At 47.7% G+C, this 27,460-nt stretch overlaps 1 protein-coding gene across 2 annotated transcripts in view; it reads right to left on the bottom strand.

Moving 5' to 3' along the window:
* tmem37 (transmembrane protein 37) overlaps positions 1-27,460 on the bottom strand; it is a 90,682-nt gene that overhangs the window by 50,785 nt on the left and 12,437 nt on the right. Inside the window, exon 1 of one of the 2 annotated variants that reach the window (XM_072473171.1) lies at positions 16,194-16,213. The exons of the other annotated variant lie outside the window; for it this stretch is intronic. Coding sequence (XP_072329272.1) covers positions 16,194-16,196 — 3 coding nt within the window. The 5' untranslated portion in view covers positions 16,197-16,213. Of the gene's footprint in view, positions 1-16,193; positions 16,214-27,460 lie in introns of those variants that run through there. 2 annotated transcript variants of the gene reach the window in all.

The following is a 27,460-nucleotide window of genomic DNA, read 5'->3' as shown; positions in this document are numbered from 1 at the left end:
CCCTTCCAATCAACTCTGACCACCTCCTCCCTCATGCTTTTGTAGTTACTCTTACTCAGTTGTACTACCACGACATCTGATTCCAGCTTCTCCCTCTCAAACTGCAGGGTGAATTGTACCATACTGTGATCCCAAATCCTGATTACTGCTAGGGGGCCTGTACATAATTTCCATCAGGTCTTTTTGCCTTTGCGATTCCTCAACTCTACCCACACCAATTCTGTTCCTTCCGACACTATATCGCTTCTTGCTATCGGTTAAATTTCATTTCTTACTAACAAGGCAACCCTATTTTTTAAAGCCTTATCTACAGCTATAGTTTTGCGATTTGCCAGGACTCTGGTCCCAGCATGATTCAATCAGAACAGCTCCCTCCTTCCCTAGTACTTGTGCCAATGTCCCATGAATTCAAACAAATTTCTCCCACATCAATCTTTGAGCCAGGCGTTTACCTCTTTAATCATATTGACTCTATGCCAATTAGCTCATGGCTCATAGATCATAGAGATTATAGAATTTACAGTGCAGAAGGAGGCCATTCGGCCCACCGAGTCTGCACTGGCTCTTGGAAAGAGCACCCCACCCAAAGTCCACACCTCCACCATAACCCAGTAACCCCACCCAACACTAAGGGCAATTTTTGGACACCAAGGGCAATTTAGCATGGCCAATCCACCTAACCTGCACATCTTTGGACTGTGGGACAAAACCGGAGCACCCGGAGGAAACCCACGCACACACGGGGAGAATGTGCAGACTCTGCACAGACAATGACCCAATCCGGGAATCGAACCTGGGACCCTGGAGCTGTGAAGCAACGGTGCTAACCACTGTGCTACCATGCTGCCCAGGTAGCAATCCAGAGATTATCATCTTTTTGGTTCTGCTTTTTAAGTTAGCTCCTAGCTGTTCCTATTCCTTCAGTAGAACCTCCATCCTTGTTCCACCTATATCGTTGGTACCCATGTAGGCCATGACAACTGGATCTTTACCCTCTCACACTCTACTGCCCAGAGGAGATATCCCGAACCCTGCAACACAACCTGCGGGATTCTTGATCGCGGTCACAGAGTTTTTGTCACCATGTCATACAGAGAACATCATTTCCATTTTATGGAGCCATTAGAGGCACAGCAAAGATAAATTCAAAATTATTTTTATCAGGTTTGCGGAAGCAGGAGTTCCCTTCCGGGTCTCACCAAATTGATTTTGTTTGTTGCTATTTTGGGATGCCCCTATGTAGGAATGAGCCCTACATATACCTTGCTGCCAGTTGAAGTGACCTGATGTGAGATAACTTTAATCCAGTGAGGTGATTCGGGATGTTGGTTTCATAGAATTTACAGTTCAGAAGGAGGCCATCCGAGACTACACCGGCCCTTGGAAAGAGCACCCCACCTAAGCCCACGCCCCACCCTATCCCCGAAACCAAACAACTCCACCTAACCTTTTGGACAGTAAAGAGCAATTTAGCATGGCCAATCCACCTAACCTATACATCTTTGAACTGTGGGAAGAAATCGGAACACCCGGAGGAAACCCACGCAGACACTGTGCAAACTCCATACAGACAGTCACCCGAGGCCAGAATTGAACCCGGGTCCCTGGAGCTGTGAGGCAGCAGTATTAACCAGTGTGTCACCGTGCTGCCCATGCCCTGGAGTTCATTGGATCGATATAACTGAGGTCAGTCCCCCAAAACCATGGTGAGTCTTCACCACCAAGACATGTGGCTGGCTGGCTCACTCCACTGGTCAGTCACCCTAAAGTCAAAAGCAACTCCTTTGAGCACTATAGTTAGACAGAAGCTAGAGTACTTTGATCTATTTCTGGTCCTTGCACGACAGTAACAATATGATTGCACTTGTGAGAGTATGGAAGATATTTCTGAGGATGCTGCCAGAAATGTAGATTGTTAGCTATGAGGAAAGATTGATTAGGCTGGAGTTGTTTTCTTTAGAACCTTCCAAAAATGTACAGGTTTGGTGGATTGGCCATGATTAATGCACAGCGTTGCGGGGATGGGACGGACAGTGGGTCTAAGTAGAGTGCTCTTTTGGAGGGTCGGTGCAGACTCGATGGGGCCGAATGAACCCCCTTCTGCACTGTAGGGATTCTATGGAGAGGAGGCCGAGTTGAGATTTTCTTGAGGTCAACAAAATTATGAGTTCACTTGATAGAGAGGACAGGAAAGATCAATTTTCCTTCGTGGTGAATAAAATAAGCATGGGGTATATATTTAATGTAATTGGCAAAAGGATTAGAGGGGTATTGGGAGGAATATTTTCACTCGGACAATGATGGGGTGGGGGTCTCTGCCTGAAAGAATGGTAGAGGCAGAAACTATGATTGTATTATTTTTTGGAATACACAGATATGCCCTCAAAATGTCGTAACTTACAAAATAGTGGACCAAGAACTGGAAAAGGGATTAGGCTGTATAGCTCAGTTTTAGCCAGTAAAATATGATAGGCCACACATGTGCTGGTGGAGTCACTGGATTAATAATCCCACTATGGCAGATGGTAGAATTTTAATTCAACTAATAAACCTGGAACATAAAACTAGTCTCAGCAATGCTGACAATGACAACTATCGTCAATTATTATTTTTTAAAAACATCTGGTTCACGAATGTCCTTTGGGGAAGGAAATCTGCCATCCTTACCTGGTCTGGCCTACATGTGGTTCCAGATCCACAGCAATGTGGTTGATTCTTAACAGCCCTCTCAAAGCCACTCAATTCAAGGGCAGCTAGGGATGGGCAACAAATGCTGATGTCCACATTCCCCAAAAGAATAATGGAAAAGATTTTTAAAAAAAATTTTTTTTTTTATATAAACAGTAAAGGTCTTTTGAAATAAATCATTGGAATTATAATGTCGGTGAAAAAGAGCAGAACAATCTCACAGACCCTTCAATGACATAAATCATAATTTAAAAAATAGAAAATGTTGACAACGTATTAGATTTTTTAGTACCTGAAGGAAGACAGAATAACACTTCAGGTCCTAATAAATGAATAATATGCGAAATGTTCGCTAATCTTTCTCTTCCATGTATTGACTCATTCACTGAACTTTTAGCAGTTGTTACCCATTCAATTTTGCCATATTTGCAATTTTAAAAAAACAGTAATAATACTTAGTGGCCTTTTCCATAATAGATGGCTACACTAATAATTTGTAATTTAGCCATGAAAATTGAACTAAATAAATTGTTTAAAGGCTAATTTAATGATGGCTTTCTCTTGACAGTGTTATTTAAACTTAATCATATAAAGAGCTCATTAGCAGCCAATATTACCCTTAGGATTCTTTCACGTGGCTTTGCAATTAACCTAATATCTTATAGCTTGGAAACAATATTGCTTTTATTTTTAATGATGAAGAAATTACAAAATACAAAGAAACAATTTTACAGCAAAACCTGATTTTCCACAACCGATCATCATTGACTGATAAAAAGAGAAAACTGCAGATTCTCTTGGAATAAGCAATGAGTTCAATTTCAAATAGTTGCATTATTGGTACAAGTTAATTACTTATTCACGATATTCCATTTTTTTATGTTTTCGTTATGGCCATCTCACAACACTCGACAAAAGATAATTGTTAAACATGCAGATTTTAACAGCTAACTGAAGATTCATTCAGTGCAAAGACAGGCTATGCTTTTTATTTTTGGGTACTAATAGGGGGCTATGAATCCACTACTTCTTTTGGACAAAGTAATGAGAGAGTAGTGCTTAGATTTTGAAGTAAAATGTTTACGATCCGGGCATGGGGAATGGGTGATATTAATGCAGTATTTGGAGCATCTCCACACAAACGGAGGTGAAGCCTGAATCATGGAATTTATATTTCTCTCACCACCCCTCCTGGCCCTCACTCACCAACCACCCACAGGTCGTGACCTTGATTTTGAAAAACCCTGCAATAGACAATATATACTGCAGTCATGATAAGCGGCAGGTGGAGGGAGTGAAAAGTTAAGGTGGAGAATGGGGACTGCTTTGTCCTAGATGGTGTCAAGTTTCTTGAGCGTTATTGCAGTTCTATCTATCCAGACAAGTGGAAGGTATTCCATCACATTCTTGACTTCTGCCTTATAACAATCTTTATTAGTTTCACAAGTAGGCTTACATTAACACTGCAGTGAAGTTACTGTGAAAATCCCCAAGTCGCTACACTATGGCGCCTGTTCGGGTGTACGGAGGAGAATTCAGAATGTCCAAATTACCGAACAGCACATCTTTCAGAACTTGTGGGAGGGAACAGGAGCGCCCAGAGGAAAGAGGAATCCCACACAGACACGGGGAGAACGTGCAGACTGCACAGATAGTGACCCAAGCCGGGAATGGAGTCTGGGGCCCTGGTGCTGTGAAGTGACAGTATGCTGCCGTGCCACCCTTATAGGTAGGAGAGGCTTCTGGGTATCAGGAAGTCAGGAACTCACCACAGAATATCCAGCCTCTGGCTTCATCTTTTTTTTTTCATATATTTAGAGCACCTAATACATTTTTCCCCAATTAAGGAGCAATTTAACGTGGCCAATCCACCTGCCCTTCACATCTTTGGGTTGTGGGGGTGAGACCCATGCAGACTCAAGGAGAATGTACACGGGGAATTAAATGTCTATATTCATTCCAAGCAACATGCCTGGTCAAAGGTTATCACGAGGCAAAACAACTTTGCATGGTTTCATGCTGGTAAAATAGTGCTGAATTAAAAATAGTCGTTACTTACCATCTGAATGGGGTGTATTAAAAAATTACAAGTAGCGGTACACTCTCTCAAAACAGGCTGTCTAAAGAGTTGTCTGAAAACTGGACATTTTTATAAAGTCCTAAATGGACAAGGAGGAGGAGTAGGCCATTCAGCCTCTCGAGCATGCTCCACCATTCATTAATCATAGCTAATATGATAGAAATCTCAAATCTGCACTCTGCCTACTGCCAATAATCTATCACCTCTTTGCTTACCAGGAAGCTATCCATCTCTGCATTAATAATATCCAAAGACTCTGCATCCACAACCTTTTCAGGAAGAGAATTTCAAAGAGTCACGACCCTCTGAGTGAGCACATGTGGGGGTCTTTATGTTTGTAGTTGATAAAAAGTCTTGCTGTGTGTGTTTATACAAATGTTAACTAAATTCTTAGAATAAAGCTTGTTTTTTTTTGATTAAAAGCACCTAAGCGGTCCGTTGAATAACACTTGAAAGGCAGGCTTTTCTGCTCATCTTAGCCAAATTCAACATAAAGGTTGTAGGTCAGGTGGACTCCATAATATACTTTGGAGTTATTAAACCCTGGCCCATAATAAAATCCTCTGAACAAGCACCCTAGCTACCCCCTGCCCCCTCCCCCATCCTGTCCCCGTAACCTCACCTGACCTGCATATCTTTGGACATTAAGGGAAATTTATCATGGTCAATCCACCTAATCTGCACATCTTTAGACTGTGGGAGGGAACTGGAGCACACGGAGAAAACCAATACAAAACATGAGGAGAACATGCAAACTCCACTCAGTCACCCAAGGCTGGAATTGAATTTGGGCCCCTGGTGCTGTGGGACCATAAGACCATAAGGCATAGGAGCAGAATTAGGCCACTCGGCCCATCGAGTCTGCTCTGCCATTCAATCATGGCTGATATTTTTCTCATCCCCATTCTCCTACCTTCTCCCCATAACCCCGATCCCCTTATTGATCAAAAACCTATCTATCTCTATCTTAAAGACACTGTGATTTGGCCTCCACAGCCTTCTGCGGCAAAGAGTTCCACAGATTCACCACCCTCTGGCTGAAGAAATTCCTCCTCATTTCTGTACTAAAGGAGTTTGTCTGAGATGGTGTCCTCTGCTTCTAGTTTTTCCTACAAGTGGAAACATCCTCTCCACGTCCACTCTATCCAGGCCTCGCAGTATCCTGTAAGTTTCAATAAAATCCCCCTCATCCTTCTAAACTCCAACGAGTACAGACCCAAAGTCCTCAACCGTTCCTCATACGACAAGCCCTTCAATCCAGAGTTCATTCTTGTGAACCTCCTCTGGACCTTTCCAAGGCCAGCAAATCCCTCCTTAGATAAGGGGCCCAAAACTGCTCACAATACTCCAAATAGGGTCTGACCAGAGCCTTATATAGCCTCAGAAGAAGTACTGGTCTTGTATTCTAGCCCTCTCGACATGAATGCTAACATTGCATTTGCCTTCCTAACTGCTGACTAACCTGCACGTTAACCTTAAGAGAATGGTGAACACGGACTTCCAAGTCCCTTTATGCTTCTGATTTCCTAAGCATTTCCCCATTTAGAAAATAATTTGTAACTCTATTCCTGCTTCCAAAGTGCATAAACTCACTTTTTCACATTGTATTCCATCTGCCACTTCTTTGCGCATTCTCCTAGCCTGTCCAAATCCTTCAGCAGCCACCTGCTTCTTCAATACTACCTGCCCCTCTACAAATCTTTCTATCATCTTCAAACTTAGCAACAGTGCCTTCAGTTCCTTCTTCCAGATCATTAATGTATATTGTGAAAGGTTGTGGTCCCAGCACCGACCCCTGAGGTACACCACTAGTCACCGGATGCCATTCTGAAAAAGACCCCTTTATCCCCACTCTCTGCCTTCTGCCAGTCAGCCAATCCTCTATCCATGCCAGGATCGTACCCTTAACACCATGGGCTCTTAACTTATTTAACAGTCTCCTATGTGGCACCTTGTCAACGGCCTTCTGGAAAGCTAAATGAATCACGCCAACTGGTTCTCCTTTGTCTAACTTTCTTGTTACTTCCTCAAAGAACTCGTGTCAGATTTGTCAGACATGACCTCCCCTTGACGAAGCCATGCTGATTCAGTCCTATTTTATCATGCACTTCCAAGTACTCCGCAATCTCATCTTTAATAATGGACTCTAAATTCTTACCAATGGTCGAAGTCAGGCTAACCGGCCTACAATTTCCCATCTTCTGCTCCCCTCCCTTCTGAAACAGGGGTGTTACATTAGCCACTTTCCAGTTCTTTGGGGCCCTTCCTGCCTTCAGTGATTCCTGAAAGCTCATCACCAATGCCTCCACAATCTCCTGAGCTATCTCTTTTACACCCTGGGGTGTAGTCCATCCAGTCCAGGTGCTTTATCCACCTTCAGACCTTTCAGTTTCCCCAGAACCTTCTCCTTCGTAATGGTCACTGCATTCACCTCTGCCCCCTGGTTCTCCTGGAGCTCTGGCATCCCACTGGTGTCTTCCACCGTGAAGTCTGATGCAAAGTAACTATTCAGCTGATCTGCCATTTCTTTGTTTCTTATTATTACGTCTCCAGCCACATTTTCCAGTGGTCTAATGTCTATTTTTGCCCCTCTCTTACCTTTTATATATTGAAAAAAAAACCTCTTCCGATCTTCCTTTATATTACTAGCTAGCTTGCACTCATACTTCATCTTCTCCCTGCTTAATTGCTTTTTTAATTGCCCTCTGCTGGTTTTTAAAGGCTTCCCAATCCTCTGGCTTCCCACTAATACTCGCCACTTTGTATGCTTTTTCTTTAGCTTTTATGCTGTCCTTGACTTCCCTCATCATGCATCAGTGAGGCATCAATGTGCCACCGTGCTGCCCATCCTCACCATATCAACCCTGCTCAAGACCCCTCAGGATCTTCTAAGTTTGGATCAAATTGGCACTTATCCTTCTAAACTCTAGCAGACACAAGCCTAGCCTGACTAATATAAGAAAACCCACTCATTCCAGGCATTGCTTCCAATGCATTTACATCCTTCCTTAAATAAGGTAACCAATACTGTACACAGTTCTCCAAATGTGGTCCAGATTCTCCAGTTGGGAGACCATGGGTGGGATTCTCCGATTGCCGCGAAATTGCATTCGGCGATTGGCCAGAGAATCCGTTTTTATGGCAAAATCAGAGGCGATGCCATTTTTCGGATGCTCCACCCCCTCAAAAAAAAAAAACACATAATCGCTGAGTACGCCGCATGCCATTGGGGCGGCTTCAGGATGTCACCCGAGGCCTTCCCTCGATGCTCCTTCCCCAATGGGCCGACTTCCCGACGATGTCGGTCGCGTGTCCTCAGTTTTCCGGGACCTTGCGTGGCAGCTGCAGACTGTGTCCAGCGCTGCCACAATCAGGGAGGGGGGGGGGGGGGGGGGGCTAGCATAGCATAGCTAAAAAGTGGAATATTGCAAAATGCCATGACTGTGAAAAGATAGTCATTGTTTCAGATGAAGAATTAACTATTAAACTTTAAAGTCTTGTCTGTAGAAATTCAGACATTGTTTCAAAGAATGTTTCATATAATGAATAGGCTATTGTATTTCAGTGCATTTAGCAATACGAATGTATCAACTAATTAGTTTACAGCAGGGTGTATGGTCAGCAGTGGCGTGAGAAACCTATTTTCATGAGGATGTGCATGAAGACACTGAATTGTTCCTGATGGATACCAGTCAATCTTAAGTAATGGCCAATGTTGAATTCATAAATCATCCTCTCGGTCAGGCATTTTGAAAGTCGTTGCCGCGGGTCACGGCCGGGTGACAGGAGGGTCGTGGAGCCGTCCGTCGTGGTGTTCCCGATTGCGCAAATTCGCACGCAACAACAGCCGGCTTTTAACAACGTCAGCTGCGAGCGGCCTTGAAAAAGGCCGCAACCATATAAAAAAATGCAGCCGCACTGCTCATGTGTGCCCGCTCATCGGGAGCGCCGCGACATAAGGAGAGGCTTAAAGGAAGTGAGAGTGAGAGAGTGTGAGAGTGTGAGAGTGTGAGAGAGTGAGAGAGTGAGAGAGTGAGAGTTAAAGAGGCAGAGTGGATTAAGGAAGGTTTTCCAAAGTTTAGGGCAATAGCAGCCGACAGCACAGCCGCCAATTGTGGAGCAGAGGAAATAATGCACAAGAGGCCAGAATTGGTAATACAACAAAAGGTCAAAAGCCGGCTGCTGTGGCTGTTGCCCGTAAATTTGCGCAATTGGAGGCGCAGAAGATTTTTTTTTTAATTCTATGTATTCTTCCTGCCTGAAGGGAGGCAGAGAGCAGGTCACGCCCGCCCCCCCCCCCCCCCCCGCCCGAACGTCAACATCACATGCTTTGGGCGCGATTGAGATTCCTCCATTTTGTCAGCAGTGTTGCCAATCGCCACCAGAGTCAGCGATAATGTTGCCAATTAATAATGATGCTCTTTAGAGTCACCAGGTATCAAATGATACCACCACAAGGCTTTGCCGGATATCGATCAATGGACCACACAACCAGTTAGTCAGTTCAAGTTCAAAGGTGGGTTATTTACACACAAGGATTACTTCGACATGCAACACAAACCACGACAAGTTAAACTACACCTAACAACTACAATAACCTATACTTAACTTCAGGGCAACTGGCTCTATGCGGATGGCCAAGGCCTTTGTCCGGATCTTGCATGGCTGGGTGAAAGTCTGTTTCTGCTGGGCTCATCCGTCTGGTAGCGATCGTTGGTCTTGAACTAGTCTGTCTGGTCGTTATGCTGCACTTGGGTTGGCATAGGCCGATCCAAGAGAGATGGAGCATATGGCTGTGTCTCTTCTTATCCCTCTCGGAAATCACGTTCTTTGGGGCGGTCCTTAACTTGGACCCAATAATTCGACAGGCTCCAATCACTGCCTTCGATTTTGGCCAATAAAGGGTAGGTGCCTTGGTGGCTGGACGTGTCCTTAGCGGTCATTGACCTTGACTGTTTGGGCTCCCTGAGTAAAGGGAGTGGCGCCGATTAGTCTGTATCTGTATTGGTTACTGGAGTACATTTCTTTTGTTCTGGCGAAATGAGCAATTAGAATGCAAACAAGCGGGGGTTTCGGTCGGGTCTAGCTATCTGTGTTGTAAACACATAACACAAGCTCTGAGTCGATCGGATCCTGGGTTGGCCATAATTCCCATGGTCCTTTGCAGGTGGCCATCTGAGATGGCTACATCAGCAAACAAGGTAAAAGAAAATGATGGTTCGCGTAGGTCGGCCAGCGAGGGTCGCAAAGGTCGGCCGGCGTGGTGTGCGAAGGACGGTCAGCATGGGGTGCAAAGGATGGCCGGCGTGGATCCCGAAGGTTGGCAAAAATGGGCCCCCAGAATAAAAGTTTGAAAAACACTGCTCTAAGTAACAGACATCTATTTGAACAAATCAGGAGGTCTCAGCTGAGAAATAGAAACCAATGAGTAAATGAAGGATTAGACCATCAATAAGGATTGCCTTAAAAGCAAGATCTCGTGGACAAGGTTTTGTTCCCGAGTTGATGCCTTCCTGAATTCTTGAATCATCTATCTGTTTGTTTGTGTTTAATGTGATTTCTTTATGTTTAATGTTTTTTTGCCATGTGTTTGACCCTTGTATGTATTGTTTGATATTTGTTTCTAAGTTTTGATTCAGTTCTTATTCAGGTGTATTCAAGTGAATAATTAGCAATAACGTTGTATTTTTGACACCTCCAATCAACCGGACTATTGACTCTCTTTAGAAGATAAAATAAGAGATCCTACAGTGTACCTGTACTTGAACATTTAATATGAATGCATGTTGAAACAAAATACCAATAAGCATGCATTATACAAGTTGAATTCAGGTGACCCAGAAAATTATGCGAAAATCTACAAGGCTGATTTGCTCATATTTCTTCCGTACATTAATGAATTTTCTTTTTTTTTTTTTTAATTTTTTATTCTCCTTTTTCACATTTTCTCCCACATTTACATCCATCAACAATAAACAATAATCAGCAAGATATGTCAATCCCCATAATAATAACGATCCCATCCGCCCACCAACCCCCAAACCTCAGCCCACATGTTTACATAAACAAATGACAAAAAGGAATCAGGGATTACCCATAGTCACCCTTAATCTACACAGCCCCCCTCCCCCCCACCCACCCCCCCAACTAATGTTCGATGTTATCCAGTTCTTGAAAGTGCATAATAAATAGTGCCCATGACTTGTAGAACCCCTCCGAGCTTCCCCTCAGTTCGAACTTAACCTTCAAGGGTCAAGTATTCCAACAGGTCCCCCCGCCACGCCAGGCACTGGGTGGAGAGGCTGCTCTCCATCCCAGCAGGATCCACCTTCGGGCGATCAACGAGGCGAAGGCTATGTTATCTGCCTCCGCTCCAGTTTCCAATCCTGGCTGGTCCGACACCCAAATATGGCCTCCTGTGGACCCGGGTCCAGTTTCACATGCACCACCTTGGAAATTACCCTAAACACCTCCTTCCAGTACTCCCCTAGCTTTGGACAGGACCAAAACATATGAACGTGATTCGCGGGCCCCCCCCCCCGCAACGCTCACACACATCCTCTACCCCTTCAAAAACATAGATCGGCTCATCCTCGCCCTCGTGAGGTGCGCTCTATATACCACCTTCAGCTGTATCAGCCCCAACCTCACACATGAGGTGGAGGCATTCACTCTCCGGAGCACCTCACACCAGACCCCCTCCTCTATAACCTCTCCCAGCTCTTCCTCCCACTTTGCTTTGATCCCTTCCAGTAGTGCCTTATCCTCTTCCAGAATAGCTCCGTACACCTCTGACACTGCCCCCTTCTCCAGTCCCCTTGTCGTCAACACCTCCTCCAGCAATGTGGAGGCCAGTTCCTCTGGGAAGCTCTATCTCCTTCCTGGCAAAATCCCGAACCTGCATGTACCTAAACACTTCTCCCTGCTCTAGCCCATACTTCGCTTCCAGCTACCTCAATCCTACAAACCGACCCCGAAGAAACAAATCTTTTAGCGTATCAATCCCCTTCTCTTCCCATTTCCGAAAACTTCCATCCCACCTCCCTGGCTCAAATCTGTGGTTCCCCCGAATCGGCATTTCCCTTGACCCTAAACCCAACCCGAAGTGTTGTCGAAACTGCCTCCAGATTTTCAACGAAGCTATTATTACCGGACTTCCTGAATATTTCCCCGGAGCTATCGGGAGCGGCGCTGTTGCAAGTGCCTTCAGCCCCGACCTCCTGCACAAACTCTCCTCCATTCTGACCCACTGAGAATCCACCCCTCTGACCCAGCTCCGCACTTTCTCCACATTTGCCGCCCAGTAGTAGTACAACAAGTTTGGGAGACCCAACCCCCCTGCCTGCCTTCCCCTCTGTAGCAGCACCTTTCTCACTCTGGCCACCTTCCCTCCCCATATGAATGAGGTAATCCTTCCCTCAATCTCCCTGAAAAAAGACTTTGGCAGGAAAATCGGTTGGCATTGAAAAATAAATAGGAATCACGGCAACACATTCATTTTGACCGCCTGTACCCGACCTGCCAGTGACAGAGGAAGGCCGTCCCACCTTGCCAGATCGGCTTTCACTCTCCCCACCAAACTAGTGATGTTGTACCTGCAAAGCCTCCCCCACTCCCGGGAAACCTGTACCCCCAGATACCTAAAATGAGTCCCTGCTCTACGGAATGGCAGCCCCCCCCCCACCCCTGGCCGAGACACCACAAAGTACTCACTCTTGTCCAGGTTCAACTTGTACCCAGAGAAAGACCCAAATACCCGCAGTAGCTCCAATATTCCTCCTATCGACACACTCGGCTCCGACACATATAGCAGCAAGTGGTCGGCATACAAGGACACCCTGTGCTCTCTCCCTCCACCCCCCCCCCCCCCTCCCGCACTATTCCTTTCCATGCTCCCGAACTTCTCAATGCAATGGCCAGCGGCTCAATCGCAAGTGCAAACAGCAGGGGGACATAGGACATCCCTGTCTCGTCCCACGGTGGAGAGAGAAATATCTCGAACTGATATTATTTGTGCGGACACGCGCCTTCGGTTCCTTATATAATAGCTTTACCCAGTTCACCAACCTTGGTCCAATCCCAAACCGCTCCAGCACTGCCATCAGGTACCCCCATTCTACCTGATCAAACGCCTTCTCGGCGTCCAATGCCACAACTACCTCGGTTTCCTTTCTTTCCGCCGGTGCCATAACAACGTTCAAAACCCTCCTAATGTTCGAAAACAGCTGCTTCCCTCTCACGAACCCCGTCTGATCCTCCCCTATTACCTTCGGAAGGCACTCCTCCAGCCTACCCGCCAGTACCTTCGCCAACACTTTTACGTCCACATTCAGAAGTGATATGGGCCGATACGACCCACACTCCGTCGGATCCTTATCTTTTTTTAGTAACAGGGAAATCGATGCCTGCCCCAAGGTTTGCGGCAACAACCCCTTCCCTTTCGCCTCCTCAAACATCCCCACCATCAGGGGTGCCAACCTATCCTTAAATTTTTTATAATATTCCACCGGAAACCCATCCGGCCCTGCCACCTTCCCCGACTGCATCCTTTATCTCCTGCTCCATTATTGCTCCTTCTAATGTAGTTAATGAATTTTCTAATGAGGAATGTGGTGGGGAGGAGTTAGGGAGCAGAAAAAAAGACAGAGGAAAAATGCTTTTCAACATTGTATAGGTGGGTGGAAAAAAAAAGAGTAGCTTGTTTGAACCATCTGAATGACAAGCTAATTTGTGCAAAGTAACCGTTTCTATCATTGAGTAATGAATGAATAAAGGATTGGAGAAAAAACATGGGGCGGGATTCTCAGTCAGCCGATGCTGAAATTGGGAAACGTGCGGGCGAAATTCTCCGGTATCGGCGCAATGTCCGCCGACCGGCGCCCAAAACGGCGCAAATCAGTCAGGCATCGCGCCGCCCCAAAGGTGCGGAATCCTCCGCATTTGGGGGGGGCCGAGCACCCAACCTTAAGGGGCTAGGCCCACGCCGGACTAATTTCCGCCCCGCCAGCTGGCGGAAAATGCCTTTGGTGCCCCGCCAGCTGGCGCGGAAATGACATCCCCGCGCATGCGCTGTGGAGGGAGTCTCTTCCGCCTCCGCCATGGTGGAGACTGTGGTGAAGGCGGAAGGAAAAGAGTGCCCCCACGGCACAGGTCCGCCCACGGATCGATGGGCCCCGATCGCGGGCCAGGCCACCGTGGGGGCACCCCCCGGGGCCAGATCGTCCCGCGCCACCCCCCCCCCAGGACCCCGGAGCCCGCCCGCGCCGCCTTGTCCCGCCGGTAAGGTAGGTGGTTTAATCCACGCCGGCGGGACAGGCATTCTAGCAGCGGGACTTCCGCCCATCCGGGCTGGAGAATCGCGCGGGGGGGGGGGGGGGGGGGGGGGGGGGGGGGGGCTGCCAGCCGGCGCTGCGCGATTCCCGCCCCCGCCGAATACAGAATATCCGGTGCCGGAGAATTCGCCAACTGGCGGGGGCAGGATTCACGCCAGCTCCCAGCGATTCTTCGACCCGGCGGGGGGTCAGAGAATCTCGCCCGTGATTGGTTTTGATGCAGAGAACGTGACTGGCTTCGGTTTCACGGGAAATTGCAATTCTCCAGTGCCTCGACAGCGGTGTCAATGTGTTCCACTCCACACACACAGAAAACACCCTTGGCATATTAGCAGGCCTGACCCGGTATTCTCCGGGGCCTCTATGATTCGCCACCTCCACTGGGGGAGAATTTCCGGTGCCGAGGTTCACTTGTGCTTTTAAAAATCATGAAACAGGTGCCATGGCTGATGAGGGAAAGACAGGAGGTACGGAAAGTGTCCAAGATCGCTACAGTTTAATGACAGTTGTACCAGTGGCCAGGGAGCTCCTGCCAGGGACAGGGGGGGGGGGGGGGGGAGTCGCGTTGGGTGGCCAGCAGGTGGACTGAGGGGTCTGGGTGGAGGGGCATGGAACACCATTGCTGCAACCTGCCAGGCAGCTGCGCACACTGCTGACTGCCCACTGTGAACTTAGGGCCATGGGTCATATGCCCCCACGCCACCCTCCTCGGCGCCCTCTGGCCCCAGCTGACCTATCAACGGGATGGGTACGATCCAGTGCAATCAGTGTCATCTTGTGGCTGGGATGTGTGTACGGGGAGTGGAGTGCTGATATGCAGCTGCAGCTAGTCAGTCTCTCGGGTGTCAATCCTGACCCCAGCGAATCCGACACTATTTTCCATGGGAATGACCATGTTCCACGTTATGTTAGTGCCAGCCCCTCAAAACAGTCGCTGAATGGGTCCAGGTGTGGCACCAGTTTTCCTGTTGTAGAAGTTCACGAATCCTGCCCTGGCGTCAACACTTAGTCTTACAAACGAAGAATCCCGCCTATTGAGTATCCATTTAAAACATAAGTTGGGTTTTCAGTTCATATTATGGGCAGCACGGTAGTCTAATGGTCAGCACAGTTGCTTCACAGCTCCAGAATCCCAGGTTCGATTCCTAGCTTGGGTCACTGTCTGTGCGGAGTTTGTACGTTCTCCCAGTGTCTGCATGGGTTTCCTCCGGGTGCTCCGGTTTCCTCCCACAGTCCAAAGATGTGCGGGTTAGGTGGATTGGCCATGCTAAATTGCCCTTAAGTGTCGGAAAAATGTTAAGTGGGGGTTACTGGGTTACGGGAATAGGGTAGTACGTGGGCTTCAGTAGGGTGCTCTTTGTAAGGGCCGGTGCAGACTCAATGGGCCAAATGGCCTCCTTCCACACTGTAAATTCTATAATATTTAAGATAGTGAACAATTATTGTGAACTTTGATTCAGTCATGTTTTTCCCTTAACATGTTGTTTCCAGTAGGTGGCACAATTTGCTGCCGGAAAATAAAATGTTGTGGCAAACCAGTGTGTTGCTACAGTATTTTTCAGTCATTCCGCAAGAAATAACCAGTGTAATTTGTATGAGAAGGTGACAAAGTGAAGGCTTGCAATTCTTGACATCTTGACAATTCATTTTGCACTTCTATTTGTGTGTGATGTGTGATTTCATTAAATATGGTAAAACTATGAAAAATAATGTGTGTCTGCAGGTTACAAGTGAACTTGAGGCAAGAGTGTATTTTTCGCAAACCTCTTTTGGTAATTCCTCATCAAACTACAAACAAAAAATTGAAACTGAGGGGCATATTCAGTAAACATGTTCTGTAGGAACTCTGAAATGTTTGCAAGCAATAAATTTCCTTATTACAATATGCAAGGCCTCATTTGTGAGCTGTATGCTCAATGTAATTTGTAACTTGATAATCTGCTTTTAAAAAAAATCTTGAAGCATGTTTCGACATACAGCAAAGTATCAAATCTGTTTTGGTATGAACCTCTTTGCCACTGTTAGTCTGCACTTGTCATGCGTTCCACCACTAGTCTGTACACGTACACTTTGCAGAGATAATTTCTGCTCACCATTGAACTTCAAGGTTCGTACTAAAGATTATAGATCCATGCCAGCTGTTGGCACCCAAGCTACCTTTCTTCATCTGTAGATTTCACATGATTTCCAAGCCCTGTGAAGCATGTGCAAAGTTCACCAGAAGTTTATCTTGTGAGTTTTCCATTAAGTGGAAAGTCAGGCTGATTACAAATGTTTCAGTGCATCTCAATTTAAGAAGCAGCTTTAAATATAAATGATTGGCAAGCAAAATCTACAAAGATGTGCTGATTAATTATTGTGCACTAGCTTATGAGCTGGGAAGCAGACCTTTGGGTCCTCCTCCAGCTCCCATCAGAGATCATAAGATCTTCCAAATATTTCAGTGGCAAGAAACATCAAGACTTACTAAATAAACATTTTCCAGCCAAGTTCTGTCAGTAACATTTCTACTAGAATACACTGGAGTACCAGTGCAATCATTAGTGCAGCAGCTCTAGTGAAGATACCCATCATGGTTGGCACCAATATTTAAATCTCACTTGCATGGCAAGAGGATCAAGCTGTGCTTGGCAAATTTATATATAAATTCTACGCTTCTCACAAACATAAGAGCAAATATTAAACATGAAAAAGATAAACAGAAGTTATACTTCCCTTAAGACCTTGTCGTAAGGTAGAGTGATATTTATTCAATCAATTGAAGCTCTAAAATTAATGCAAATGTTGGTGTGACAAAAATAGAATTCTTGTTTTGATGATCAAACAGTGTTAAAGAGGTCAAGGCAAGCTAACTTAAAATTGGTCTGTTTAATTTGTTCTTTGATAAAAGCTAATCTCTGGATTACTAATCTATGTTGCTCGCTGCAATGCAAATAGCTGACAACTGTTAGATTGGTCAAGCATACTTTCTGTTAAATATTCATCTGAATCAATTATCAATTTAACTAGTCAAACTTTAATGTTTCAATCTTAAGTCAATGTGGCCCTCTGAGAATTTTTATTGAATTATTGTCCCTGAGCAACATCAGAAAATATAGCATTGGTTTCCACATATACCTCACAGGCACCTCATTAGAGTCGAGACCCCTCCACTATATCTAAGCTGGCAGACTGTTAGTTCAACATCCAGTTCTGGATGAACAGTTCTGGATATCGTCCTCATGTGGCTGTCACAATTCCATCTTTCTTCATCGTTACTGCCGGAAGCAAACATGACATTCAATAGGACCCAGAGATGAGCTGCTACTACTTATGTGCTCCATCATGAGTCACAGCCAAATACTAACATTTTGGGGATGGCGGGGGGGGCAATAGATGGTAAAATGGCAGCAAAAGATGTGCGGAGGGAATGCTAACATGGTCCCACCACCGGGGGATATTCGCAGCGGCAGGAACGGCAGCGGTTCTGTTGTCTGTTGGCTGGAGGTGGGCAGCCAATTAAGGTAACCGATTGGCTCACTGCCAGCCATTTTCCAGGATACTGGCATTTTACAGGCTTCTTTTCTGGAGGCTCCATAGCCTGAACAGGGGACTCCTATTGGCAATAGCTGCCCCTGCCTCAGAGATCCCTGACCGATTGCTAGGACGTGCCTGCCAAGCCAGGTACATCTATTACTTTCTTACCAGCCCTTTGGGGCTCCTCATTATGGAGACATGTCGCCTTCTCCTTGCATCCTCAACAGTGCCCACCTCTATGGATGCCACTGACAAGGCTGGCAGAGTTGCCGATCCTCTGGGCTAGCAGCTCGAAGGAACCATTCATCATCCTTAATCGGATAGTGGTCCCTCCAGCACCTTGCTGCAGTTCACTCACGTGTTTGAGATCTGCTTTCGGACCTGACATTGGGACTCACGGTACAATGTTAAAATTTGGGCCCAATCTTTTACCAGTTTTCGTTTCTATTTCACAGGAATGTTCTGCTGATAAATAAGGGCACAAGGAATAGAAACATAGAAAATAGGAGCAGGTGGTTGACACAGTGGCTAGCACTTCTGCCTCAGTGCCAGGGACCCTGGTTTGATTCTGGCCTTGGCTGACTGTGGTGTTTGCACAATCTTCCTGTGACTGCACAATGTTCCTCCGGGTGCTCCGGTTTCCTCTCAGTCCAAAGATGTGCAGGTCAAGTGGATTGGCCATGCTAAAATTGCCCCTTGGTGTCCAAAGATGTGCAGGTTAGGTGAGGTTATGGGGATAGGGCAGGGGAGTGATCCTAGGTAGGGTGCTCTTTCAGAGGGTCGCTACAGACTATGGGCTGAATGGCCTCCTTCTGCACTGCAGTTATTGTGGAAAGGAGGCCATTCGGCCTTTTGAGCCTGCTCTTCCACTCATTATGATCATTGATTGGCTGATCATCCAACTCAATAGCCTGATCCTGCCTCCCCCCCCCCCCCCCACATAGCCTTTGATCCCTTAATCCGAAAGAGCTTTATCTAACTCCTTAAAAACACACAATGTTTTAGCCTCAACTATTAACTGTGGTAGTGAATTCCACAGGCTGACTACGCTCTAGGTGAAGAGATTTCTCCTCATCTCAATCCTAAATGGTCTACCCGTATCCTCAGACTGTGTCCCCTGATTCTGTCTAGCCCTGTTAGAATTTTATAGGTTATGAGATCTCCCCTCATTCTTCTGAACTCCAGCGAATAGAATTCTAACCAACTATTGCGCACAATTCTGGCTGTCACTCTACCAGGAGGATGTGGAGGCTTTGGAGAGGGTGCAAAGGAGGTTTACCAGGATGTTGCCTGGTCTGGAGGGTGTTAGCTATGCGGAGAGGCTGAATAGACTCGCACTGTTTTCAATAGAACGATGGAGGTTGAGGGGTGACCTGATAGAAGTCTACAAGTGAATTCCCGTTGCTCCCGGCACAAGAAATTCAAGACAGGGTGATCTCGGGTGTATGGGTCGGGGAGGGCAAGGTGTCGGCAATATACCAGGAGATGAAAGAAGAGGGGGAAGCGCTGGTAGAGGAGCTGAACGGTAAATGGGAGGAGGAGCTGGGGGAGGAGATTGAGGAGGGGCTATGGGCTGATGCCCTCGGGAGGGTTAATTCCTCCTCGTGTGCCAGGCTTAGCCTGATACAATTTAAGGTGGTTCACAGAGCGCACTTGACGGGGGCGAGATTGAGTAGGTTCTTTGGGGTAGAGGACAGATGTGGAAGGTGCTCAGGGAGCCCGGCGAACCATGTCCATATGTTTTGGTCATGCCCGGCACTGGAGGGATTCTGGAGAGGAGTGGCGGGAGCAATAGCTCAGGTGGTGAAAGTCCGGGTCAAGCCAAGCTGGGGGCTAGCAATATTTGGAGTAGTAGACGAGCCGGGAGTGCAGGAGGCGAAAGAGGCCGGCATTCTGGCCTTTGCGTCCCTTGTAGCCCGGCGAAGGATCTTGCTAATGTGGAAGGAGGCGAAGCCCCCCAGCGTGGAGGCCTGGATAAACAACATGGCTGGGTTCATAAAGCTGATTAAGTTTGCCTTGAGAGGGTCTGCACAGGGGTTCTACAGGCGGTGGCAACTGTTCCTAGACTATCTCGCGGAGCGTTAGAGGAAGGTCGGTCAGCAGCAGCAGCAACCTGGGGGGGGGGTAAAATGAGGGCTTGCCTGGGAGGGTGGATGAGCAAGAGAAAACATGAGGGATTTGGGAAACTGGCACGTCTGGGAGAGGGCCAGTGTACAAAGCTATGTAACATATCGTTTTTACCATGTAGATATCTTGCTCTGTGCGATTTCTTGTTATTTTGTTACGGTGGGGTTTGTTATTGTTTGTAAGGGTGAAAAATTGTGTTAAAAAAACTTTAATAAATATATATATTTTTTTAAAAAGATTATAAGGGGCATGGATAGAGTGGATGGGCAGGTACTCTTTCTCAAGGTGAAGGGGTCAGTCACCAGGGGGCATAGGTTTAAGGTCGGTGGGGCAAAGTTTAGGAGATGTGCGAGACAGGCCTTTTTACACAGAGGGTGGCGAGTGCCTGGAACATGCTGCCAGGAGAGGTTGTGGAAGCAGATACATTAACGGTGTTCAAAAGGCATCTGGTCAAAAACATGCATAGGATGGGTATGGATTGATACGGCACAAGGAAGTGCTGAGGGTTCAGGGTTGGAGGGCTGAAGGGCCTGTTCCTGTTCTTTGTTCTAAATCTCTCCTCATATGTCAGTCCTGCCTTCCCAGGAATCAGTCTGGCAAACATTCGCTGTACTCCCTTCAAAGCAAGAACATCCTTCCCAGATAAGGAAATCAAAACTGCACACAATAGTCCAGGTTTGGCCTCACCAAAGCCCTGTATAATTGCAGCAAGGCATGCTGGTGAAGAATAAATACTTAACACTTTTTAAAATAAACATAGGATTAATTGTCTTCAGTGAGTGGGCAAATATTCGGCAGATGGAAAATAATAAGAAAATGTGAAATTATGCACTTTGGTGGAAAGAATAAAGGAGCTGAATATTTTTATTATTTAAATGGAGAAAGGCTGCAAAAAGCTGCAGCACCAGGGGATTTGGGAGTCCTTGTGCATAAATCACAAAAAGCTAGCGTGCAAGTTCAGCAAGTAATAGGGAAGGCAAATGGAATGTTGGCCTTTATTTCAAAGGGAATGGAGTATAATGGGGAAGTCTTGCTAAAACAATACAAGGCACTAGTTAGATCACACCTGGAATACATTGAGCAATTTTGTGGACAGCACGGTAGCATTGTGGATAGCACAATTGCTTCACAGCACCAGGGTCCCAGGTTCGATTCCGGCTTGGGTCACTGTCTGTGCGGAGTCTGCACATCCTCCCCGTGTGTGCGCGGGTTTCCTCCGGGTGCTCCGTTTCCTCCTATAGTCCAAAGATGTGCAGGTTAGGTGGATTGACCATGATAAATTGCCCTTAGTGTTGGGTGGGGTTACTGGGTTATGGGGATAGGGTGGAGGTGTTGACCTTGGGTAGGTGCTCTTTCCAAGAGCTGGTGCAGACTCGATGGGCCGAATGGCCTCCTTCTGCACTGTAAATTCTATGATAATTCTGGTCCCCCTATCTGAGGAGAGATATACTGGCAGTCCAGAGAAGGTTCACTCGGTTGATCCCAGGTCTGGAGAGATTGGCTTATGGAGTAGAGCTTGAGTACGTTAGGCCTGTACTCATTGGAGTTTAGAAGATTTAAAGGTGAGCTTAATGAGACATATAGGATTCTCAGGGGGCATGACAGGCGAGATGCTGAGATTTTTTCACGTGTGGGAGAGTCTAGAACCAGAGGGAATAATCAGAGTAAGGGATCGCCCGTTTAAAACAAAGATGAGAAGAAATCTCTTCTCTTGGAGAGGGTAGTGGATCAGTGGAACTCTTACCAAAGGGCTGTACAGACAGGGCTCTAAAGTATTTTCAAGGCTGAGAAAGACAATCAAGGGTTATGGGATTAAGGCAGGAAAGTGGAGTTGGGGATTATCAGATCAGTCATGACCTCATTGAATAGCAGAGCAAACTTGACGGGCCAAATGGCCTACTTCTGCTCCTATGTTTAATGGTCTAATCGCCCATTTCTGAAACTAGCAGAGGGGACTGATCCATCACATGTGTCTCCCAAGTTCCTTTCTCCCATTCTTTATATCCAAATGATTTTCATTTGTAAAGTATTAAACTTAAAGCTCCCATACTTACTGACATAGGGATACTCTATGGTTAATTCTGCCTGTTGTTTTCAGAAACCTGTATATGTTCCATTTGGAATGCCTTTGGTATTACTGAAAACCATTATTAGGAAAGTAACCTAACAATTTAGAGAAAATTATATGAGAACATTAAGTCTCCAGCACCATCAACAAATTCTGAAAGTTATCCCCTGGCATGGTTTTATAGGCCCCATCTCATCAAACCAATTTTGTTCAGCACAGAGGAGCTGAACTCAGAGATTGGGCCACCATTTTGTAAGGTTGCCCCAATCTCTAAGTGAGCTAGTGGGTCCCACATTGCCCATGGGTATGGGGTATGTCACCCCCCACCTCCAAATGAGGACATTCGGTTATGGGGTCCCTGGGAGCCCTCCTCTTCAGGCCCCCCCAAGCCACCTCACAGTACCCACCCCTCTCCAGGACTCCCACCTGTCACCTCCCCAAACCTCCCAGAGGCACCTACTTACCTGCCCTGCACACACCCAACTCCCTTCCACCTTCCTTTAATGGGCATGGCCCCCCTTGGACCGGATTCTTGGTAGTGCCACCCTGGCACCCAAGCAGCGCTCCTGACATCTTGGCAGTGCCACCCAGGCCTGGGGCCTTACCGGCCTGCATGGCCTTCAAGCCCTCCACTATCTCTTCCAGCCCGAATGGGGGCCCCAGCCCTTCTACCCGCTCCCCGTCCACCTTTGGGAAATTCAGCCCCTCCAAGAAGTGCCTCATCCCCTCCGGCCCCGTAGGGGGTTCCGACCTGTACAGCCTGCTGTATAAATCCCTAAACGCCTTCTCACCCCTACTGAATCACCAACCAGGTTCCCATCTCCGTCCTTGACTTTCCCTATCACCCTAGCTGCCTCCCTCTTCCTAAGCTGCTGTGCAAGCATTCAAACCCTCCACAGATGAACAGTGGCCATGTGTACCATCTACAGGATGCACTGCAGTAATCCGCCAAGATTCCTGAGACAGCACCTTCCAAACCCACGCCCTCTACCATCTAGAAGGACAACAGCAGCAGATACCCGAGTACCTCACCACCTGGAGGTTCCCCTCCAAGTCACTCACCATACTGACTTGGAAATATATCGCTGCTCCTTCACTATCGCTGGGCAATATTCTGGAACTCCCTCCCTAACTGCACAGTTGATGTACCTACACCTAAGGGATTGCAGCGGTTCAAGAAGGCGGCACATCACCACATTCTGAAGGACAACTAGGGTTGGGCAATAAATGCTGGCCGAAAGACTGAGCAACTGGAAGACAAGGGTATGAAGATGAGTAATCCAAAGACTCTGGCTGTGATTCTCAGAGCCCGCGCCAGGTCGGAGATTTATAAATCTCCAGCATCAAGGTGTGATTGGGATACGAGGCAATGAGCCCCACATGCTACATGGCACGCCCACCCACGGGGATCCACTTGGGATGTGTGAAGTGTGCGCTTAACAATGATTGCCAATTCCATATTAGTAATAGCCTTCAACGGCAAGGCCAGTGCCCTCTGGTCAATGGGACTATGGGCGGTCGGTGCGGCAGACAGTCAGTGGCAAGGGTTGCCCCAGGAACTGGAACACACGATCCAGGGGTTGGCATGGTGGACCTGTGCACATCCACTCCCCCTTTTTTTCCACCTCTTCTGCTATTCACTGGCCTCGTTTCATTCGAGCGAGAGTGCAATGAGGCCGGAGAACCGTGCCCCAAGTGTGGACTAAATTGGTGAGGAACTCCCCAGGGACCAAAAAAGTGACTTAAGGGCGCAATTCTCCGGCTTCACTCAAGCGAAACGAGGATGGTGAATAGCGGGCGAGGCCAAAAATGAGAACCGTGCCAGGCGCCAAACAAACATTTTACGATGCAACCGCCCCGCTCCAGTTAGCGGAATCGGGATCTCGCCATAGCGAGGCAAGAAACGGATTATCACCACTTAAGCATTATTTCCATACAATTAACGAGAGCCACCCTTTATCCAACAGCCTCCTGTCATTCAGCGGCCTCCCCAGTGAGGGGTTCGCGCTGCAGCTGATTAGTACTAGAACATTACAGCGCAGTACAGGCCCTTCGGCCCTCGATGTTGCGCCGACCTGTGAAACCACTCTAAAGCCCATCTACACTATTCCCTTATCGTCCATATGTCTATCCAATGACCATTTGAATGCCCTTAGTGTTGGTGAGTCCACTACTGTTGCAGGCAGGGCGTTCCACGCCCTTGCTACTCGGAGTAAAGAACCTACCTCTGACATCTGTCTTATATCTATCTCCCCTCAATTTAACGCGATGTTTCCTCGTGCTAGACATCACCATCCGAGGAAAAGGCTCTCACTGTCCACCCTATCCAATCCTCTGATCATCTTGTATGCCTCAATTAAGTCACCTCTTAACCTTCTTCTCTCTAACGAAAACAGCCTCAAGTCCATCAGCCTTTCCTCATAAGATCTTCCCTCCATACCAGGCAACATTCTGGTAAATCTCCTCTGCACCCTTTCCAATGCTTCACATCCTTCCTACAATGCGGTGACCAGAATTGCACGCAATACTCCAAATGCGGCCGCACCAGAGTTTTGTACAGCTGCAACATGACCTCATGGCTCCGAAACGTAATCCCTCTACCAATAAAAGCTCACACACCGTACGCCTTCTTAACAACCCTCTCAACCTGGGTAGCAACTTTCAGGGATCTATGTACATGGACACCGAGATCTCTCTGCTCATTCACACTGCCAAGAATCTTACCATTAGCCCAGTACCCTGTCTTCCTGTTATTCCTTCCAAAATGAATCACCTCACACTTTTCTGCATTAAACTCCATTTGCCACCTCTCAGCCCAGCGCTGCAGCTTATCCATGTCCCTCTGTAACTTGTAACATCCGTCCACAACTCCACCGACTTTAGTGTCATCTGCAAATTTACTCACCCATCCTTCTACGCCCTCCTCCAGGTCATTTATAAAAGTGACAAACAGCAGTGGCCCCAAAACAGATCCTTGTGGTACACCACTAGTAACTGGGCTCCAATCTGAACATTTCCCATCAACCACCACCCTTTGTCTTCTTCCAGCTAGCCAATTTCTGATCCAAACTGCTAAATCACCCCAAATCCCATGCCTCTGTATTTTCTGCAGTAGCCTACCGTGGGAAACCTTATCAAACGCTTTACTGAAATCCATATACACCACATCAACTGCTTTACCCTCATCCACCTGTTTGGTCTCCTTCTCAAAGAACTCAATAAGGTTTGTGAGGCACGACCTACCCTTCACAAAACCGTGTTGACTATCTCTAATCAAATTATTCCTTTCCAGATGATTATACATCCTATCTCGTATAAACCTTTCCAAGAGTTTGCCCACAACAGAAGTAAGGCTCACTGGTCTATAGTTACCGGGTTGTCTCTACTCCCCTTCTTGAACAAGGGGACAACATTTGCTATCCTCCAGTCTTCTGGCACTATTCCTGTTGACAAAGATGACTTAAAGATCAAAGCCAAAGGCTCAGCAATCTCCTCCCTAGCTTCCCAGAGAATCCTAGGATAAATCCCATCCGGCCCAGGGGAGTTATCTATATTCACACTTTCCAGAATTGCTAACACCTCCTCCTTATGAACCTCAAGCCCGTCTAGTCTAGTAGCCGGAATCTCAGTATTCTCCTTGACAACATTATCTTTTTCCTGTGTGAACACTGACGAAAAATAGTCATTTAGCACCTCTCCTATCTCCTCGGACTCCACGCACAACTTCCCGCTACTGTCCTTGACTGGCCCTACTCTTACCCTAGTCATTTGTTTATTCCTGACATATCTATAGAGCTTTAGTGTTATCCTTGATCCTACGTGCCAAAGACTTCTCACGTCCCTTCCTGGCTCTTCTTAGGTCCTTCCTAGCTAACTTGTAACTCTCGAGCGCCCTAACTGAACCTTCATGTCTCATCTTTACATAAGCCGCCTTCTTCAGTAAACCACGGTTCCCTTGCTCGACCACTTCCTCCCTGCCTGACAGGTACATACTTATCAAGGACACGCAATAGCTGTTCCTTGAACAAGCTCCACATTTCCATTGTGCCCATCCCCTGCAGTTTTCCTCTCCATCCGATGCATCCTAAGTCTTGCCTCATCGCATCATAATTGCCTTTCCCCCAGATATAACTCTTGCCCTGCGGCATATAACTATCCCTTTCCATCACTAAAGTAAACGTAATCGCATTGTGGTCACTATCACCAAAGTGCTCAACCACCTCCAAATCGAACACCTGTCCTGGTTGAAAAACGTTAAGCTGGCAGGTGGGCCTCTTTGGGGAGTCGAGGAGGTGAGTAGCCACCTTTGCTCACAGGCAAAGGGACGGAGGCTCTGGCATTGTCACCCCACTGCTTGGTGGGAGGCGAGGGACCCTCAGCTGGGGTGGGGGACCCTCTGCAGGGGTAGGCCGCCATAGGAGGGTGATGGGACGCTTGGAGGGCAACCACGTGCAGCTCCACCTTGCCAAACTCTGGATTGTTTACCTGCTCCAGGGGCAATCATTGTCCCTGCCGTCGGCCAAATGACCACCTATAACCCCCACCGACTGCCGAGGCCTCTGGCTGCACGGTGAAGGCTATTGCTAATAGGGAATTGGCAATCATGGTTAAGTGAGTAGTTCACACATCCCAAGTGGATTCCCATAAGTGGGCGGGCCATGTAGCATGTGGGAGACATTGCCTAAAATCCCAATTATGCTTTTATGCATCGGCACTGTGCCTGAACACTGCAGGAGGCAACACGACACACACAGCAGCCAACATCCGAACAGCCAGGGGATGGGACACAGCTCCGGGGACATATCCACAGACAGAGGGTGGGTGGGTGGGGGGAAAGTTTTTTTTCCAAACATCAAACTTTTCAAAATTCCGTTGAAATGCGTCCACTTTCCTCTTGTCTAATTAGATTATTTGAATATATGGAGACTTGAAGCTGATCATTCTCCTTGCCCATAATAATCTACCACTCCATTATGTCTCCTACACCTATACCCAGGAAAGAACAGGGGCGTCATTCTCTGACCCCCCGCCGGGTCGGAGAATGGACGTTGGCCACCGTGAATCCCGCCCCCGCCGAAGTCTCCGGTACGGGAGATTGGGCGGGAATCGGGCCGCGCCGGTTGGCGGGACCCCCCGCTCAATTCTCCGGCCCGGATGGGCCGAAGTCCCGCCGGCGTAAATCAAAGCTGGTATTTACCGGCGGGACCAGGCGGCGTGGGCGGGCTCCGGGGTCCTGGGGGGGGCGCGGGGCGATCTGACCCCGGGGGGTGCCCCCACGGTGGCCTGGCCCGCGATCGGGGCCCACCGATCCGCGGGCGGGCCTGTGCCGTGGGGGCACTCTTTCCCTTCTGCCTCCGCCACGGCCTCCACCATGGCGGAGGCGGAAGAGACTCTCCCCACTGCGCATGCGCGGGAAACTATCGGCGGCCGCTGACGCTCCCACGCATGCGCCGCATTTCCGCGCCAGCTGGCGGGGCAACAAACGGCATTTCCGCCAGCTGGCGGAGCGGAAATCCCTCCGGCGCCGGCCTAGCCCCTCAATGTTGGGGCTCGGCCCCCAAAGATGCGGAGCATTCCGCACCTTTGGGCCGGCGCGATGCCCGTCTGATTGGTGCTGTCTTTGGCGCCAGTCGGCGGACATCGCGCCGT

Source organism: Scyliorhinus torazame, chromosome 2, assembly GCF_047496885.1.
Source record: "Scyliorhinus torazame isolate Kashiwa2021f chromosome 2, sScyTor2.1, whole genome shotgun sequence".
Taxonomy (NCBI): Eukaryota; Metazoa; Chordata; class Chondrichthyes; order Carcharhiniformes; family Scyliorhinidae; genus Scyliorhinus; species Scyliorhinus torazame.
The sequence above is the reverse complement of the archived record's forward strand: the minus strand, read 5'-3'. Positions and strand labels throughout refer to the sequence as shown.